The 19,611-nt window shown below is 38.5% G+C and overlaps 2 protein-coding genes and 1 long non-coding RNA gene across 9 annotated transcripts in view; 1 reads left to right on the top strand and 2 right to left on the bottom strand.

The window, feature by feature from the left end:
- The window catches only part of LOC143210458 (uncharacterized), a 325,244-nt gene that overhangs the window by 12,113 nt on the left and 293,520 nt on the right, over window positions 1-19,611 (bottom strand). The window lies entirely within an intron of this gene.
- LOC143210917 (uncharacterized) lies at window positions 1,690-6,580 on the bottom strand. 2 transcript variants are annotated; one of them, XM_076428200.1, is made up of 3 exons: window positions 5,721-6,580; window positions 5,513-5,609; window positions 1,690-4,998 (listed from the first exon to the last, which is right to left on the bottom strand). In XM_076428200.1, the coding sequence occupies exon 3, from the start codon at window positions 3,712-3,714 to the stop codon at window positions 3,346-3,348; it is 369 nt and encodes a 122-aa protein (XP_076284315.1). In that variant the 5' UTR covers window positions 3,715-4,998; window positions 5,513-5,609; window positions 5,721-6,580; the 3' UTR covers window positions 1,690-3,345. The 2 variants fall into 2 exon arrangements, with proteins under 2 accessions (XP_076284315.1, XP_076284314.1); XM_076428199.1 differs by having other exon boundaries at window positions 5,513-5,577; window positions 5,721-6,294.
- The window catches only part of LOC143210915 (solute carrier family 25 member 16), a 60,125-nt gene continuing 47,231 nt past the window's right edge, over window positions 6,718-19,611 (top strand). For all 6 annotated transcript variants that reach the window (XM_076428197.1, XM_076428195.1, XM_076428196.1 and 3 more), the window contains exons 1-3: window positions 6,718-6,853; window positions 7,015-7,107; window positions 7,184-7,317. In XM_076428197.1, the coding sequence (XP_076284312.1) occupies window positions 6,790-6,853; window positions 7,015-7,107; window positions 7,184-7,317 (291 nt within the window). In that variant the 5' untranslated portion in view covers window positions 6,718-6,789. The remainder of the gene's footprint in view (window positions 6,854-7,014; window positions 7,108-7,183; window positions 7,318-19,611) is intronic.

Below are 19,611 nucleotides of genomic sequence, written 5' to 3'. Positions count from 1 at the left end.
AGTAGAGTAAACATCTAGGAAAAAAAACCAGCAGATTTCAATGCATTTTTCTGTCTCCAAAAGTCTTTTTGGCTGATGGGATGACCAGAGCCCCCTGCGGTGAACCTTCCTCTTTCGAATGAGCCCTCACCCAGCCCAAAATTTGCTCAAATGAGGACACTAACTGAAAACCAGCAAACCCATGTTTCGAGCCATTTTTCTAGTAAGATTCTAGTTATTTGCTAGATATTTGCTATTTACTAGGATCTTACTAGATTTTAGGTCGAAAACATGGGTTTCCTGGTTTTCAGTTAGTGTCCTCATTTGAGCAAATTTTGGGCTGGGTGAGGGCTCATTCGAAAGAGGAAGGTTCAACGCAGCGCGCTTTTCTCATCTCATAAGTCAAAAAAGTCTATTAGAGACAGAAAATGCATTGAAATCTGCGGGATTTTTTCCTAGATTTTTTCTCGACTTTGGGCCATCATATTATTAGTTATTAACATAATCTCGTTAACCTCGTGAGAAAAGCGCGCTGCGTCTATTCTTCCTCTTTCGAATGAGCCCTCACACAGCCCACAATTTGTTCTAATAAGGTCAAACAACGTTTAGTACGAAACCCATATTTTCGACCCAAAATCTAGTAAGATTCTAGGTATTTTCTAGTTACAAATCGAGGGTAGACTAGCCCCTTAAGCGACTGATTCAGTAACTGAATTTAGTCGATAGTTTACAGTCGTTTACAGGTTATTCTCGTATTTACTCTTATTCTCGATGTTCGCTTGTTAAATGAATAGTAGGACAGTATGGGACAGTACAGAGATATTAAATTTCGTGATTGAATGATTTTGTCTTTATTTAATAATAAATTCATACACTACGTTATAAATATAAATGTACACAATTTATTTATATCACATATATAGTTTATATAGCATAAATAGCAATAAGATTTTAACATCCAATATGAATTAAAGTATTGAAATATCTATTACATATTTCATTACTTGCATATTTGCACGTCCTGTCATAATTATGTATTTCTAACCTTTTCGTTTCATCGTCTGACACTGACATTTGAAATTTCAAGATGGCGACGTGTAAACAGTCGACTGAAAATAGTAACCCCACCACTACTAAATTCAGTCGATAGTTTAAAAAATCAGTCGACTGAAAATAGTAGTTGAATACTATCGATTTAGTCGATAGTTTTTAGTCGATGGTGCCCATCACTAAACTGTGCTATCAGGGTATATTTACAAATGTATCCATCGCTTCGAATTAGTGATGGGCACCATCGACTAAAAACTATCGACTAAATCGATAGTATTCAACTACTATTTTCAGTCGACTGATTTTTTAAACTATCGACTGAATTTAGTAGTGGTGGGGTTACTATTTTCATGCTATTTTCAGTCGACTGTTTACACGTCGCCATCTTGAAATTTCAAATGTCAGTGTCAGACGATGAAACGAAAAGGTTAGAAATACATAATTATGACAGGACGTGCAAATATGCAAGTAATGAAATATGTAATAGATATTTCAATACTTTAATTCATATTGGATGTTAAAATCTTATTGCTATTTATGCAATATAAACTATATATGTGATATAAATAAATTGTGTACATTTATATTTATAACGTAGTGTATGAATTTATTATTAAATAAAGACAAAATCATTCAATCACGAAATTTAATATCTCTGTACTGTCCCATACTGTCCTACTATTCATTTAACTAGCGAACATCGAGAATAAGAGTAAATACGAGAATAACCTGTAAACGACTGAAAACTATCGACTAAATTCAGTTACTGAATCAGTCGCTTAAACTATCGAGCTATTGGTTGAATTTTAACGGCGGATGTTTTGAATAAATTTTATAAGATTACTATCCCTAGTAGCATTTACGGTTGGCCAACGGTGGCCAACGGTTGGGAGTTTGTTGGGGAATGGTGGGGCATGGTTAGTGGTTTTGCCGACAAATCCCCAACCTAGGGCCAACGAAGAAAAATTACGTCAGTTTGCCGACGAATACCCAACGTTGGGCCAACGACGAATAACCAACATAGGGCCAACGACGACTACCCAACATAAGGCCAACGAAGAAAAATTACCGTCAGTTTGCCGACGAATACCCAACGTTGGGCCAACGACGAATAACCAACATAGGGCCAACGACGAATACCCAACATAGGACCAACGAAGAAAAATTACGTCAGTTTGCCGACGAATACCCAACGTTGGGCCAACGACGAATAACCAACATAGGGCCAACGACGAATACCCAACATAAGGCCAACGAAGAAAAATTACCGTCAGTTTGCCGACGAATACCCAACGTTGGGCCAACGACGAATACCCAACATAGGACCAACGACGAATACCCGTCGTTCAAGATATATGTAGCGTCGATCGTCATTTGGTATTTGTCGATTTTCACTATTTCATTCTTCTGTGCTGTGTCGAACTGTCGAAGTGGTCGTTCTTTGTGTCGCGTGTTTTACTTCATTTCATTAACAAAAAATTTTGATAATGTACAAAGTGGTGGAATTTAATTCAACACCATTAATTTAATTCAATTCAGCATCATCGTTCGGTAGAACAGCAGCCATATGGATGCAGCTACGCCAAATATTTGTAAGTATATTGTTAAATTAGTAATGAGTGGTTTAGTTTAACAATTATTTATACCTATACTTAATTATACGTGTTACCACGTATTGTAGATACTTTCTAAAGAATGTGTGTAATTTATGCATGCATTCAATTGCAATTAACAATTTTGTTTCCTTTTGCTTTTCTTGTTGTAAGATTAATTTCTATGTCATCTTTCAGATTTTACTGAGGCACAAGTGTTAGATTGATCATCAGCCATGCAGCTACGCCAATATCTATAACTGCGAAAAACAGTTGTATTTTAAGTACGTCGTTATCCGATTCTTGTTTCACCATCTTAAGCGGAACTGTTGTAATTATCAGAACTATTGAAGAGGTGTAATATGAATGTAATATCATATTACTAATGTGCAACGTGTTATGTATGTAATATGAATGTAATGTCATATTACTAATGTGCAATGTGTGTTATGTACGGAATATAATATGTAATGTAAGGAATCTTACTTTTATAATATGTAATATATGTATACATTTCGTACATATATATGTAAGAAATCCGTTATATGCTAGCGTGCATAATAAGTTAGTACTTATATATTAATATAATATGTGAGGCAAAAATTGTTACCTCACAAAATGACTGATTGTGAGATATAAAAATAAAATATTTTTATAATACACATATATATATGTATATAATTAATTGACCCTACAGAAAGAATCCTTTTGTTGGCTTTTCGTATTATAGTAATGTAGGCCCTACGTTGGGTATTACCGTTGGCCCTACGTTGGGTATTACCGTTGGCCCGACATTGGACGTGATCGTTGGCCCTACGTTGGGTATTACCGTTGGCCCGACATTGGACGTGATCGTTGGCCCTACGTTGGGTATTACCGTTGGCCCGACATTGGACGTGATCGTTGGCCCTACGTTGGGTATTACCGTTGGCCCGACGCTGGCGCAACGTTGGCTGAACGTTGGCCCAACGTTGGCCCTGACTGTTGGCCCAACTGCAAAAAAGAGCGACATTTCTAACGGTTGCCCAACGCAAACCCCCAACGTAGGCCCAACGAAACGCCAACCGTAAATGCTACTAGGGATCAAATACATTCACTCATTAGCGATATCGAATTATTAAAAATTATAAAAAAATTATTTTTATTATTATTAATTATTTAATTATTGTCTGGTATATTTACCCCAATTTACTCTTACTGTGCCTATAATACTAAGTAAGCACTGCAGTACAATGCTGTAAGAGTGAGTGAGAAATGAGATCTATACGTAGGCATAGACTATAGCCCGCAATCTAGACGTATAACCACTAAAACGAAATTTCAGTCGACTAAAAACTATCGACTAAATATTCGATAGTATGTAGTAACTAAATAGTAATTAGTCGATAGTTGAATTTAGTCGATAATGCCCATCACTACTTCGAATCCTTCTGCTGCAGATAGAAAAGTATCTAATTAAATTTTTAATACAAAATACTTTTGTATCTAAATCCTCGAGTAACTAATTACAAATTTTGTATCTATTATTCGTGATCCGTTTGTATCTATAATTACATATTTTGCCCAACTCTGCTCCAAAAGACGTCCTTTTGGGACGTATGACGTTCAGACCTAAAACAGACGCAAAAACGACGTCTAAAAAATCTCGTGTGCTATCTGGACACACTCACGATTAGCGTAATTACTAGCAATCAAATTGATTAAACGTTTTGAATGCTGAATATTAAATTAATTTATATTTTCATGTCCAGTTTTGCAGAAAACTACGCAAAATATAAGTCTAACTCTCGGGAACTTTTCTCCAAGTTGTATATTAAATCTAGGAACAAAGAGAGAGAATGTTTTTTTTTTCTTTTAATAATTTCTCTTTCATAAAAATGATGTGAGATCTGACCTTCTCTGGCGCGGGAGGGGAAATCCGCTCTACCGTGCGCCTAATAAAATTATTATTATTATTATTATTATTATCGTTATCATTTTACCAAAATTGATATATTATTATTATATTTATCCTATCCTATAATATTATGTAATATCGATAACACCAAAAGGATTATTTATTTATTTATTTATTATACAGGTAAAACCCAATATGCATACATAAAATTAAATCAAATAAAAATAAAAAAACAATTGCAGCAACATAGCATCGCTATAGAGAAAATTATACATTAACTTAAAATTAAACATTTCTTTCATGACGCTGGAAAGACTGTTTGAAATAAAAGTGCCTTTGTCTGCTGTCACAGTTTCATTAGCCACAAGTCCCACATCACTTATAGCTGAACACAGGGAGGTATACCGTTATTGAAACCACTAGAGTATGTTACAGTTGAATTATCAGCAGAAAAATATCCCACAGCATCCAAAATTATTCCTGTAATAAGAGGAATTCAAAATGCTATAAACATCATTATACCAAAAACCATAGCAGGACTACATTTACAAAATAACATTTTAAATAATATTGAGATAAGATTTGACTACATTGAACAAAATAATACTACTCTAATAGCCACACTATCAGGTCCAAGATTCAAAACAGCTGTATTTGAAGTCGATAGGATTGCACAGACAGCGCAGAATATGTTAGAGATGAAATAAGTTCCTTGTGCAGAACACGCAATAGTCATGAAACTAATACAAATAGAGCCGCAGCAGAAAATTAAGAATCATCTGAAGAAAACAATGAATTTTAGAATCTTCTTGTAACAAAAGTATCGCAGTTGACAAACTAATCCACACCTATAGAAAATGCAACAACCATCATTCGTCAATATGTATATAGATTTACTATACGCAAATACTAAGAGCTGTGAAGTCGCATTTTGGAATAAACACAATTACACAATGCCACAGCTTTTCAAAATAGCAGAAAAATATGTAAATACCTCTGTATTCCCAGCAACTTCTGTCCCATCAGGAAGAATATTTTCAAAGGCTGGACAGATTATGTCTGAAAGAAGGAACCGACTTTCAGCAAAAAACCTAGATCAATTGATGTTTTTAAATGTCAACATTTAGTAAATTTGGATCAATTTCAATAGTATAGACCACAATAATTTAAGGTTAGGTTAATTATAATTTTGGAATTTTTACCTTAATTTAATTTTATTACTAATCTCTACTACGACAAATTTCATCAACTTCATCGAACATGGAGAACATAACCAGTAAAGCAATTCAGTCGACTGAAAACCACTAAAAGCTATCGACTAAATAGTCGATAGTATGTAGCGACTAAATAGTAACTAGTCGATAGTTGAATTTAGTCGATAGTGCCATGGACATCGTATTGCGCGCCATAGAGCCACCCCCTTACTATGAGTGGGGGGGGGGGCAGCGAACAATGGCGTCGAGTGGTCGAGTGTAACTTCTGCATCTAGCATTATTCTGTGGTAAGTTTCTAATGTAATTCTGAACACCTAAATCGTTCTAATACGTTACATAGAAACGCCTAAACTGTTTTAATATTACTGCAGTGATATTCAGTTCTATATCGCATGATTATCGTAATATTTTACATGTATCAATATAGGTTACGTTCACTAAGTTAGAATCATAAGAGCATACCACTATATTTATATTTACATCTTATTCCTGCCAAAATTATATTTATATTCCATAGAATGATTAATTAACTGTATAATCCCATGCATGTTATACTTAATAATAATAAAATCTAATTTGCTCTAAGAATTATTATGTTACTCTTAAAATCTTGAATTATATTTAGATTCTCTCGATAGTCGTACTTGCGATTATTTACACATCCATCATTGAAATATCTAATATTGAATATTTTCTGTTATTCACGTAAAAAAGATGCTTTGAATGCCGCCGGTTAAAGCGGCATGTAATATTTGAATTTATGATATTTTCTGGAAATGAGGAGTATGTTAAAGTAAAGTGATATTATATTATATTATTGGTTCTGATTTGCTGACAGGTTAGCATTTTAGCATTGCTTGATATGTACGCCACCTGCTTTGGTCAGCAGGCTCATTGACAAATGATTCACTGCGCATCTCTTTTGCGCATCGCAATTCACATGAGTTGGAAAGACCACGGGTAAGGGAACCTTCCCTGTCGTTTGTACTATATATGTCTGGAGAAGTTACAAGATTATCTGAGCTGCGCGTAGACAGCGTCTGACAATAATTTCAAAATGGCATTACCTGTTGAATCCGAGAAGAATTTTTTAGTTGTCGTAAAAAGCTTGGTCGCTGGTGGTAAGTTAATATTTTTTTATATTGAAATATAAATTGATTTTATTTATTTGAGTGCATATTACTTTTTGTTAATTTTTGCAAGCGAAATTCTAATTTCTCTCGGAAATAATTTTTAAGCCTTTTCTCGATTATTGATTATATGTAAAATAATTATTCAACAGGTGTAGCTGGGATGTGCTCAAAAACAGCTGTTGCTCCGTTAGATAGGATAAAAATATTGTTACAAGCTCACAATAAGCACTATAAACATTTGGGTAAGACTTGTAATATTAGAAAAGCAAATTGAAAAGCGTACAAAATAAATCTCTGTACACTGCTTTATTATTTTAGGTGTCTTCTCGGGATTAAGAGAAATTATTCACCGTGAACAATTTTCTGCTTTGTATAAGGGAAATTTTGCCCAAATGGTTAGAGTCTTTCCATATGCAGCAACCCAATTTACATCGTACAAACTATACAAAAAGGTAATTACCAAATACTTTGTTTTTATTTAATAAAATAAAATTTGTTAAAACAGCATAATGATTGTTAATATAAAAGTTGTCTTGTAATTTAATAGCATATTTTAACCATTTCGCTGTAGATTAAACCAGTTTAGAATATTATGAAATTTGTAAAAGAGGTTTTACGTATATGGATCTTGTTGTTATCGCATCACACTGCTAAATTATTATATCTCTATCACTACTTGATAACAAGTGATACATTATTCATGTAGAAAACGCTTACAACTACAGATTACAGGTACATTATAGTAAATAAACTTGAAACACGCAGGTTCAGAATCAATGTCAAACAAAGACAGCTTGCAGTGTGACAATGTTTCGAAATTTTCTGATTTTATACCTCCACAAAGTTTATAAAGTGGACACGTGTCTATTACAGATAAAGAATACATAAACAGCACTTTCTGTTATTTTTTAATGGATGAGAAATTCAGGATTTGACTTTATGTAAGAATATAATTAACATAAGAACTGAATTGGAATACAATATGTACAACAAAACTTAAACTTTTGAACTTTCTATAACGTATTATAACTGAGGAACTTTTCAACTCCGCTGAGTTGCCACACAGGAGAGAAACGTTGCCAACTTTATAAAACTTAATAGTTTCCAAACCAATCTCTGAATATACAATTTAATATACAATTTCTTTTTGAAGACCCCATTGTCCGTAGTTCATGGGGGTCCACACAGTCTATACTTTTGGAATGATTGCATCAGCGATACACATAGATCTAACATGAGGTATCCGCGCAATGCACAAACTTAACAGCGAAAGGGTTAGCTAACTTTATGTCCATATATGTCCAGTCACTCACGAAAGTATTCAAGCATGTAAGCATATTGAATTTAAGACAATATAACAGGTCTAATAAAAAGAAAATGTTACAATCATGCCAGTAAATTCAAATACTGCATGACTATGTTTAGGACGTATTTCAATGTATGTACTTACATTATTATTTACTATATTCGTATATTATCTTCTATTGCAATTTGGTTCAATCGTCTTTACCTGCAATAACTCCATGGAGCCATTTAACTCTAAACATTCGAATAATTTATTAAATGTAAATACTGTATACGTCGTTAAATTATTTTTCGAAGATGCTAAACTGTCTTAAGTATTTCAGTTTAGTATACATGTTACAGGGAATGTGTCTAAGGCGGGCATTCTATAGAATACCCGATCTTCCAGGTATTGTATAGAATGCCCGCCTTAGACACATTGCCCGTGTGACTTACATATCCCGTATGTTAAATGTTGCAAATGCAAGTATTCAAATACTTACACGAGCCACTATATGTACATATATACATAAAAGTCATTTCATATCATAAGAATCGCTTCTCACGATGTCATTGAAACATTATACAGTCAAACCAGTTTTTGTGTGGTAGATAGGGACCACAGAAAAAAAACCGCACAAAAAAATATTCACAAACTTGATAAATAGCTGTAACAAATAATTTTTCACAACATATTAAAGAAAATTTTTTTGTGCGGTGGAGAGGGACCGCATAAAAGAGTCTCACTTAGAAAATATGTCAAAGCTTTAAGAAATAGCGAGAAAGTGCTTCCCAAATAAAATAAATAATTAAATTACACATGGAAACATTTTTGAAAAATTCAATTTTTCATTTTAAACATGGAGAAATGTTCAAAATGTACGTAATTCAATACATATACAGGGTGTCCTGCTGAAATGAGATCAGCAGGATATCTTGGAAGAAGTTATCGCTATAAAAAAAGTGTTCCTACAAAAGTTGTTTGGTATGATGGGCTACATCACGTAGTATTAATTGTTTTCTTGTGGATAGAGTGGTGGAGGACATTTCAAGGTCACCTTGATTTTTTTAAATGGGATGTCCTATTTTTTATACCATAGATCGATAGAGTATTAAATTCTGAGTATAAAACTGTTGACCTTCATATGTCCTAAACCTAATAGTTACGAGATTTATCGAAACAATTTTCTTTCTTTTTTGTATTCTTCTTTAAATATTGCCGTTATTTGTAAGAATATGAAAAAAATGTTATATACGAAACTTATACGGTATAGAGTGGGGCATATCGTGACACAAATATTTTCTGCGTGGGTGGAGGCATAGAGGAGATTTCAAGGTCACCTTGATTTTTTATAAGGAAAGACCTACTTTCTGTATCATGAATCGATAGACTATCGAATTCTGAATAAAAATGTATTGACCTCCATATGTCCTAAATCTAATAGTTAACGAGATATTATCGAAACAATTTTCTTTCTTCTTTGGATAATATCTCGTTCACTATTAGGTTTAGGACATATGAAGGTCAACAGTTTTACACTCAGAATTTGATACTCTATCGATCTATGGTATAAAAAATAGGATATTCCGTTTAAAAAAATCAAGGTGACCTTGAAATGTCCTCCACCACTCCACCCACAAGAAAACAATTAATACTACGTAATGTAGCCCGTCCTACCAAACAACTTTTATAGGAACAGTTTTTTGATAACGACAACGTCTTCCAAGATATCCTGCTGGTCTGATTTCGGAAGGACACCCTGTATAAGAACATTGAGCATGCCTAATGAAATTGGCTGATGCAATAGGTATGAAAATGCAATATCTACATACACACTGATAGAAAAAAAGGGCTGCCAACACCGTTGAGATTGACCTAACCTCGCGGCGAACTTACATATTTATGTATGGCGTACAGAATCTCGATATTCATATAAGATAAAATCGAAAAAAAGACCGTACAAAAACAGGTTTGACTGTACAATCTATGCAAGACTCCGGAATATTTATTGTTTCGCCCGTTTTGAATATTTAAAAAATATATTTAACATGAAATAAGTGTCTCGCCACTTTGTTACCACTCAAATACGTATCTCACCACTTTGTTGTAAATGATAATAACAAAGTGATCAATTTGAGCAGTAAAAAGGATGTTCAAGAATAGTCCAACGTAGTCTTTGAATTTTTTCTTGTATTTGAAATGCTGCTTAGTCAGCTGTTAAATGGCCTTGATTTTGTCGGTGTGATTCTTAAAAGGGAATGACCCAAGGTGGTCGTCTTCGATTTTAATGTACCATTCACAGTGGTAGTGATATATGTAAAATATTAGGTGTAGATACTTAAAAACATTAGTCGACGACCATTGCCCTGCTGCAAAGCCGGTTCTCGTTCGATCATCGAAGTAAAGCAGCGTGGGGCGCGGAGCAATACTTGGATGGATGACCGCCCAGTACACGCCGGGGGTGACCTCCTGCGTACGCGCCGCGTGTTGTTGGAAAATAGGTAGTTCGGAACCCACCTTTATAAACTGTAGGTCCCGCTGAAATTAGGCGATAGTGAGAGTGGAAGAGGGGGATGGATTTGAAACCCTGAGGCACGGTGCATTATACAGGTGTGCCGACTTAGCATCTCTGTAATGCTGACATTTGGAGGAAGATGAGTCGTAATTCTCTGGCCGCCGCCAGACGGCGCATGGTTCCAGGTACCGTACGTGTGCGAATGAGTGTGATTGTGTGTATATCTCATTCGCACATGTACAGTACCTGGGACCATGCGCCGTCTGGCGGCGGCCAGAGAATTACGACTCATCTGCCTCAGTTTTTTGAGGGAAGTCGGCACACCTGTATAATGCACCGTGCACTGAGGGGACCAAATATTATTACGTTACTTAAAAATATTAAAGATACAAACAGTTCCCAGTCAGCCATTTTGGACGGCAGCTGAGTCCGCAGATGCCAGCTTTACGCTGGCGGAAAGAGCGGGCATTCTGCCCTCGTTTAAGAGTGCAGCACGGTCGCACTAATGTGGCGAATACCGATATACAGGGCAGGTCGCTAACACAGACGAGATATGCACTAACCTAGACAACCAGGCCTGCCATGAGCAGACCCTGCCTAGGGCGGAGAACGGACAGAATACTGTCGAAGCTACACTTCGAGCTGCTCAAGGCAGGATTGGCTCAATTTTGGACGTTCACCTGTACGCGCAGTTGTAACTTGTTCTGCCGTCCGTTGGAGCAGAGCTTTGGGCATGGGCAGAACGAAGCCAGAATGCTGGCGGCTGGATCCCGAATCTGCCTTTGTTTAAGAGGGCAGCACGATCGCACTGATGTGGCGGATGCTGTTTCCCTCGTTTTCTCTCCTTGCATGTGCACAAAATAAAATCCTGTATTCAAAAATCGGTATTTCGAATTGTCTAATTCTGATCGCATAATCTTTGCTACGTCTCCGAGCTATCGTTCGGTCAAGATCGTAAATAAACTGAGACGTATTTTCAGTACGCGGTACAAGCTTGACATGGAGAGTTCTATTGAGCAACGTTACGCGATCAATTTTTGTCTGCAACTTGGCAAATCTGGGACTGAGGCATTTTCCACGTTGCAACAGGCCTTTGGGGATGAGCGCCTCTCAAAACCTCAGGTTTTGCGATGGCACAAAATGTTTAAAGAGGGTCGGGAGGAGGTGGAAGATGAACGTCGCTCTGGGCGCCCGTCAACGAGCAGAACCGAGGGCAATGTGAACCGTGTGCCGAAAATTTTTAATTCGGACCGTCGATTAAGTGTTCGGATGATAGCAGAGACTGTAGGAATGGACAAAACCACTGTGCACGAAATCATCAAGATATCGCCAGCAACTGGGTGCTTCACCACGACAACGCGACAACTGCCTGCGAGTCCGCAAACATCTGGCAAAAAATATTGTTGGAAAGAAAGTTCTTGCGATTTTCAACTGTTAATTCAAATGCACATATCTTAGCTCAAACAACTTTATTAATAAAAAAAAAGACCATTGCAATTGTTAATTGTCCGTGGTTGATCAATGGTTGATCATTCGGACCTCTGATGTTTTCACACTGCGAGGTGCCCGCCAGAGTTGGGCTAATTTTATTTCGAATAACGAATAACGATTTATTCTATTCTATTTATTATAATAAATCTCGGGACTTTTATTCGTTATTCGTTATTCTAAATGACGACAGCGAATAAGAATAAAGGCCGAGAATATGCGCAGCCGGCGGCGAGCCGCTTTTGAAGTAGGAACCCGACGTCGACACTCGACACTCGGGACCCTGAGTCGTCGGCGCGATGTTATTCGATACCTTTATTCGCTCGCTGGCTTATTCGAATAAATTTTTATTCGCTGGACTATTCGAATAAATTTTTATTCGCTGGGCTTTTCGAATAAATTTTTATTCGCTGGTTATTCGAACGAAATTTCATTCGAATAACGCCCAACTCTGGTGCCCGCTAGGTTACCTGAAGGACCACCTTCACGTTTGAAGGACTAAATGAACGAATTTAATTGAACAAAACTATATTCCAAACTATATTTTTACTTGAAGAACCAAGCGTTATGCTTCAAGGTTACAATAGCACTGTTACAGTAGTGAGAAGCTAACTGGTCGCCTGACGACTATCTAATTCAGGCGAGAGCGAAGTTACTAGTCTTGCTGTCCAGCTAATTCAGGTTAAATTTCCCCTTCCTTGGAAGTTGAGGGCGGGAGGAGCCGAAGCTAAGGGCTCGGAATGGGCCCAGGAGTCGCAGGGGTATTTGCGAAATGCGGAGACGCGGCAAGATGGGGGTGGGGAAAACAGACGCCCGCGTAGCGGCTCACGTGTCCTAAAGATGTCGACCACGGCCGGGAAACCCCCACTACTGGCAACTATAAAACGCCAAGGGCATACCTGCAACCGAGGCGAGGCAAGGGACAAGATGCTAATGGCGAAAGCAGGGAAAACTAAATAATTTATTTCTATGACCTGGGTACGCGCGCGGGCGGCAAAGACCATGAACGAAATTACGGTAACAGACCCAAACCGTAGCCAGACGCTCAGACCTCGTCCCGGTCCCAAAGCACAATCGCCGTACCGACTCTATCTAAACACTGGTCGCTACAGCAATAAATGAACTTTTGCCAACGAGCAACAAGTTTTGTTATTCCGATTGAATAAAATTCTGGAGTCCTGGAGGCGACAAACTCGTTCAATGCCGTTTCAGCATCTCTCAAGGATTTGAAGCATTTCTCACGCAAGAAGTTGTTGAGGTGCTTGAAAAAGTGGTAATCGGTGGGCGAGATATCTGGCGAGTATGGTGGATGAGGTAGAGCTTCGTAGGCCAATTCGTTCAACTTTTGAAGGGTCGGTCGGGCGACGTGTGGCCGGGCATTGTCGTGGAGAAGGATAGGACCCTTTCTGTTGACCAGCGCTCGACGCAAAGGTTGAAGTTTTTCGTGCATTTCGTCGATTTGGTGGCAGTACATTTCAGCTGTAATGGTTTCACCAGGATTCAGGAAGCTGTGATGAATCAAACCGGACACAGACCACCAAACTGTCACCATGACCTTCTTTTGGTGAAACTGTGGCTTTGGGAAGTGTTGTTGAGCTTATTCGTGATCTAGCCACTGAGCCGATCGTCGCCGATTGTCATAAAGAATCCATTCCTACCACCTTTTCAAGCACCTCGACAACTTCTTGCGTAAGAAATGCTTCAAATCCCAGAGAGATGCTGAAACGGCATTCAACGAGTTTGTCGCCTCCAGGACTCCAGAATTTTATTCAACTGGAATAACAAAACTGGTTTCTATACAAGGGATACGAAAGGATATTTCGAAATTCAATCCCCAAGGGGGTGAATAGGGGTTGCAACGTTTGTATGAGGAATATTTTGTTCGTGATCGGATTTACTTCGTACTTGGTCTTAATGCTCTTTGATATAATTAATCAAACACCTATTTCGGCATTTTAAAAAATTCAACCCCTACGGGGGTGAAAAGGGGTTGCAACGTTTGTATGAGGAATATTTTGTTCGTGGTCGGATTTACTTCATACTTGGTCTTAATGCTCTTTGATATAATTAATCAAACACCTATTTCGGCATTTTAAAAAATTGAACCCCCCGAGGGGGTTAAAAGGGGTTGCAACGTTTGTATGAGGAATATTTTGTTCGTGGTCGGATTTACTGCATACTTGGTCTTAATGCTCTTTGATATAATTAATCAAACACCTATTTCGGCATTGTAAAAAATTGAACCCCCAAGGGGGTGAAAAGGGGTTGCAACGTTTGTATGAGGAATATTTTGCTCGTGGTCGGATTTACTTCATACTTGGTCTTAATGCTCTTTGATATAATTAATCAAACACCTATTTCGGCATTTTAAAAAATTGAACCCCCAAGGGGGTGAAAAGGGGTTGCAACGTTTGTATGAGAAATATTTTGTTCGTGGTCGGATTTACTTCATACTTGGTCTTAATGCTCTTTGATATAATTAATCAAACACCTATTTCGGCATTGTAAAAAATTGAACCCCCAAGGGGGTGAAAAGGGGTTGCAACGTTTGAATGAGGAATATTTTGTTCGTGGTCGGATTTACTTCATACTTGGTCTTAATGCTCATTGATATAATTAATCAAACACCTATTTCGGCATTTTAAAAAATTGAACCCCCCAAGGGGGTGAAAAGGGGTTGCAACGTTTGTATGAGGAATATTTTGTTCGTGGTCGGATTTACTTCATACGTGGTCTTAATGCTCATTGATATAATTAATCAAACACCTATTTCGGCATTGTAAAAAATTGAACCCCCAAGGGGGTGAAAAGGGGTTGCAACGTTTGTATGAGGAATATTTTGTTCGTGGTCGGATTTACTTCATACTTGGTCTTAATGCTCTTTGATATAATTAATCAAACACCTATTTCGGCATTTTAAAAAATTGAACCCCCCGAGGGGGTTAAAAGGGGTTGCAACGTTTGTATGAGGAATATTTTGTTCGTGGTCGGATTTACTTCGTACTTGGTCTTAATGCTCTTTGATATAATTAATCAAACACCTATTTCGGCATTTTAAAAAATTCAACCCCTACGGGGGTGAAAAGGGGTTGCAACGTTTGTATGAGGAATATTTTGTTCGTGGTCGGATTTACTTCATACTTGGTCTTAATGCTCTTTGATATAATTAATCAAACACCTATTTCGGCATTTTAAAAAATTGAACCCCCCGAGGGGGTTAAAAGGGGTTGCAACGTTTGTATGAGGAATATTTTGTTCGTGGTCGGATTTACTGCATACTTGGTCTTAATGCTCTTTGATATAATTAATCAAACACCTATTTCGGCATTGTAAAAAATTGAACCCCCAAGGGGGTGAAAAGGGGTTGCAACGTTTGTATGAGGAATATTTTGCTCGTGGTCGGATTTACTTCATACTTGGTCTTAATGCTCTTTGATATAATTAATCAAACACCTATTTCGGCATTTTAAAAAATTGAACCCCCAAGGGGGTGAAAAGGGGTTGCAACGTTTGTATGAGAAATATTTTGTTCGTGGTCGGATTTACTTCATACTTGGTCTTAATGCTCTTTGATATAATTAATCAAACACCTATTTCGGCATTGTAAAAAATTGAACCCCCAAGGGGGTGAAAAGGGGTTGCAACGTTTGAATGAGGAATATTTTGTTCGTGGTCGGATTTACTTCATACTTGGTCTTAATGCTCATTGATATAATTAATCAAACACCTATTTCGGCATTTTAAAAAATTGAACCCCCCAAGGGGGTGAAAAGGGGTTGCAACGTTTGTATGAGGAATATTTTGTTCGTGGTCGGATTTACTTCATACGTGGTCTTAATGCTCATTGATATAATTAATCAAACACCTATTTCGGCATTGTAAAAAATTGAACCCCCAAGGGGGTGAAAAGGGGTTGCAACGTTTGTATGAGGAATATTTTGTTCGTGGTCGGATTTACTTCATACTTGGTCTTAATGCTCTTTGATATAATTAATCAAACACCTATTTCGGCATTTTAAAAAATTCAACCCCTACGGGGGTGAAAAGGGGTTGCAACGTTTGTATGAGGAATATTTTGTTCGTGGTCGGATTTACTTCATACTTGGTCTTAATGCTCTTTGATATAATTAATCAAACACCTATTTCGGCATTTTAAAAAATTGAACCCCCCGAGGGGGTTAAAAGGGGTTGCAACGTTTGTATGAGGAATATTTTGTTCGTGGTCGGATTTACTTCATACTTGGTCTTAATGCTCTTTGATATAATTAATCAAACACCTATTTCGGCATTTTAAAAAATTGAACCCCCCGAGGGGGTTAAAAGGGGTTGCAACGTTTGTATGAGGAATATTTTGTTCGTGGTCGGATTTACTGCATACTTGGTCTTAATGCTCTTTGATATAATTAATCAAACACCTATTTCGGCATTGTAAAAAATTGAACCCCCAAGGGGGTGAAAAGGGGTTGCAACGTTTGTATGAGGAATATTTTGCTCGTGGTCGGATTTACTTCATACTTGGTCTTAATGCTCTTTGATATAATTAATCAAACACCTATTTCGGCATTTTAAAAAATTGAACCCCCAAGGGGGTGAAAAGGGGTTGCAACGTTTGTATGAGAAATATTTTGTTCGTGGTCGGATTTACTTCATACTTGGTCTTAATGCTCTTTGATATAATTAATCAAACACCTATTTCGGCATTTTAAAAAATTGAACCCTCAAGGGGGTGAAAAGGGGTTGCAACGTTTGTATGAGAAATATTTTGTTCGTGGTCGGATTTACTTCATACTTGGTCTTAATGCTCTTTGATATAATTAATCAAACACCTTGAAGAAGCTTGGATGGTCGTGTTCGAAATGAGAATAGAAACAAGTTCGCGGGAAGGTCTCTTTATTCAATCGTAGTCGTTGCTTCTACAAGTCTCTCTGTAGCTTCTCCCCGACTCTGTCTTCGGTACGCCTTTTTATCCTTTTTCCGAAAGGCGGATTCTAAACACTAAACTGCACTGATTGGGCAGTTGATAACAATTGCCTCCAATCAGGCAGTTTTCTCGTTTAGGACACTCCCACCATCCTTGCGCCCGAGGCGCGCTTTTTCGGGGATGCAGAAAGTGACCGTTAGGGTTTTTATGATATAGCGGTATTTCCTCCAGGTCGGCGAGGTACTTACCGTGGCCTTGCATGGGCCCCTCGGACCTCGGTCGGCGCGACCCTTCGGAAACTCGGGGTTTACGATATCAGCATTTGCTATTGAGGCCGTCAACGAAAGATTCTACCGAACGGGACATACATTGTTTACGACATCTAAATTGTACGCGTTAAAAACGGCATTCTCAAAAATAGCTTTATTGCTGCTTGCCTCGCAAACCGTCCTGACCATTTGCACGCCAGATGTTTTATGGTACGTGCCCATGGCCGCTACATCACCCCCTTGCCAGTGCAAACGTCAACTTATTACTAACGGTGCTAAGGTATAACTAGTATTTACATTATTTACAATATGCACCTTAATGACCGACCTGCAATCTTGACGGGAATGTAACTCGTCTACCTGAACGCGTTCGCCCAGGCTCTCGCATCGGAGTCGGTCCTTTATCGCTTTCTGTTGTTTGCGTAGTATTTGTTAACGTCTGCCTTTGGCTTTGGTCTTCGGGGCACACTAACAAATATGCCGGTTTCAATCTATCTATCGATATAACTATATTTTTACCTCTAACATTTACAGTAAACGTTTTCTCTGCGCGGGAAATAATTGGGAACGGCCCTTCATACGGGTTCTGCAACGGGCCTTTTACCGCGTCGATTCTTACGAACACATGGGAAACTGTTGCTAAGTCTTTATACACGAAAACCTTTTTGTGTCCGTGTCGTGAACCAGTGACCGGTCGAAGGTCGCGAAAATGTGTGCGAAGTTGTTTCGCCATGTCTATGGGTTCCGAATTATTTACCGTCGCGCTCGTCGAAAAGAATTCTGCGGGCAAACGCAATTGCTCCCCATAAACTAATTCCGCGGTTGACGCTTGTAAATCTTCGCGAAATGCTGATCTTATTCCCAATAAAATCGCTGGTAACGCGTCGGACCAGCGTTCATCGTTATGACATTTAATCGCGGCTTTTAATTGACGGTGGAAACGCTCCACTAGACCGTTCGCAGACGGATGATACGCAGTTGTTCGCAAGTGATTTATACCTAATATGGTACTAAGTTGCCCAAATAACTGCGACTCGAACTGTCGTCCTTGGTCTGTCGTAATGCGTAAGGGTGTACCGAAACGCGCAACCCAACCTGCAACAAATGCTCTCGCGACGGTTTCAGCCTCGATATTTTCAAGTGGACACACTTCTGGCCAACGCGTGAAGCGGTCTACGCATGTTAAGCAGTATCTATTTCCGCGAGATACTGGTAAGGGCCCCACTAGGACGATATGTACATGCTCGAACCTAGTGGACGGTGACACAAAGTTACCTACGGCGCTCGAAACATGCTTATTAACTTTCGCTCGTTGACAACTTAGACATGCGCGAGTCCATTCGCGGCAATCCTTATCTATCGACGGCCAAACAAAACGCTGTTTAAGAAGACGCACCGTGGCTTTAATTCCGGGATGCGCGAGTCCATGCGTTGAAAGGAACGCTTGTCGCCGAAAAGGTGTTGTAACGAACGGTCGCGTATTGCTCGTTGAAATGTCGCAATAAATTTGTTTATCGGTCCCTATTAAACTAACGCGTTTTAAAAGCAATGAGGTCCCAGACGTCGATAAGAGTTTCTTTAACTCCTCGTCGGACTCTTGTGACTTAGCTAGATCGTCGTAATTTACCGATGTGGCAATTGACTCTACTCGCGATAGGGCGTCTGCCACCTCATTGTCCTTACCGCTAATGTGTCGGATGTCGGTAGAAAATTGGCCTATAAAATCTAGATATCTAAACTGTCGCGGCGTACATTTATCGGTCTTTTGTTTGAACGCAAACACTAGAGGCTTATGATCGGTGTACACTGTAAACGCTCGACCTTCTACAGCGTGACGGAATTGCTTCACCGCGGAATAAATCGCTAACAGTTCCCGGTCGTACGTACTGTACTTTCTTTGAGCAGGCGCCAAAGATTTCGTATGAAAAGCCAAAGGCTGCCACGAATTTCCTTGACGCTGCGAAAGAGTCGCGCCTATTGCGTAATCAGACGCATCCACCATGATTGCGAGTTGCGAGCAATCACGGGGATGCGCGAGTAATGTAGCGTTTGCTAACGCCTCCTTTAACTGCTTGAACGCGATTTCGGCTTCGTTTGACCACACGATTGGAAGGTCACTTTTGGCCTTCTTACCCTTGAGCAGTTGATTTAACGGTGATTGCAAGAACGCGGCGTTTGAAATGAATCTTCTGTAAAAATTTATCATACCGAGAAATCTTCGAAGTTCTTTGCACGTACGCGGTTTTGGGAAATCTAAAATCGCTCGGA

The sequence above is a fragment of the Lasioglossum baleicum genome, chromosome 7 (assembly GCF_051020765.1).
Source record: "Lasioglossum baleicum chromosome 7, iyLasBale1, whole genome shotgun sequence".
NCBI lineage: Eukaryota > Metazoa > Arthropoda > Insecta > Hymenoptera > Halictidae > Lasioglossum > Lasioglossum baleicum.
This window is presented reverse-complemented; position numbering and strand designations above follow the sequence as displayed.

What these genes read in the sequence shown, in the direction of transcription:
- LOC143210917 (XM_076428200.1), bottom strand. Translation starts at nt 3,714, where the DNA reads ATGTATTTGATCCCTAGTAGCATTTACGGTTGGCGTTTCGTTGGGCCT.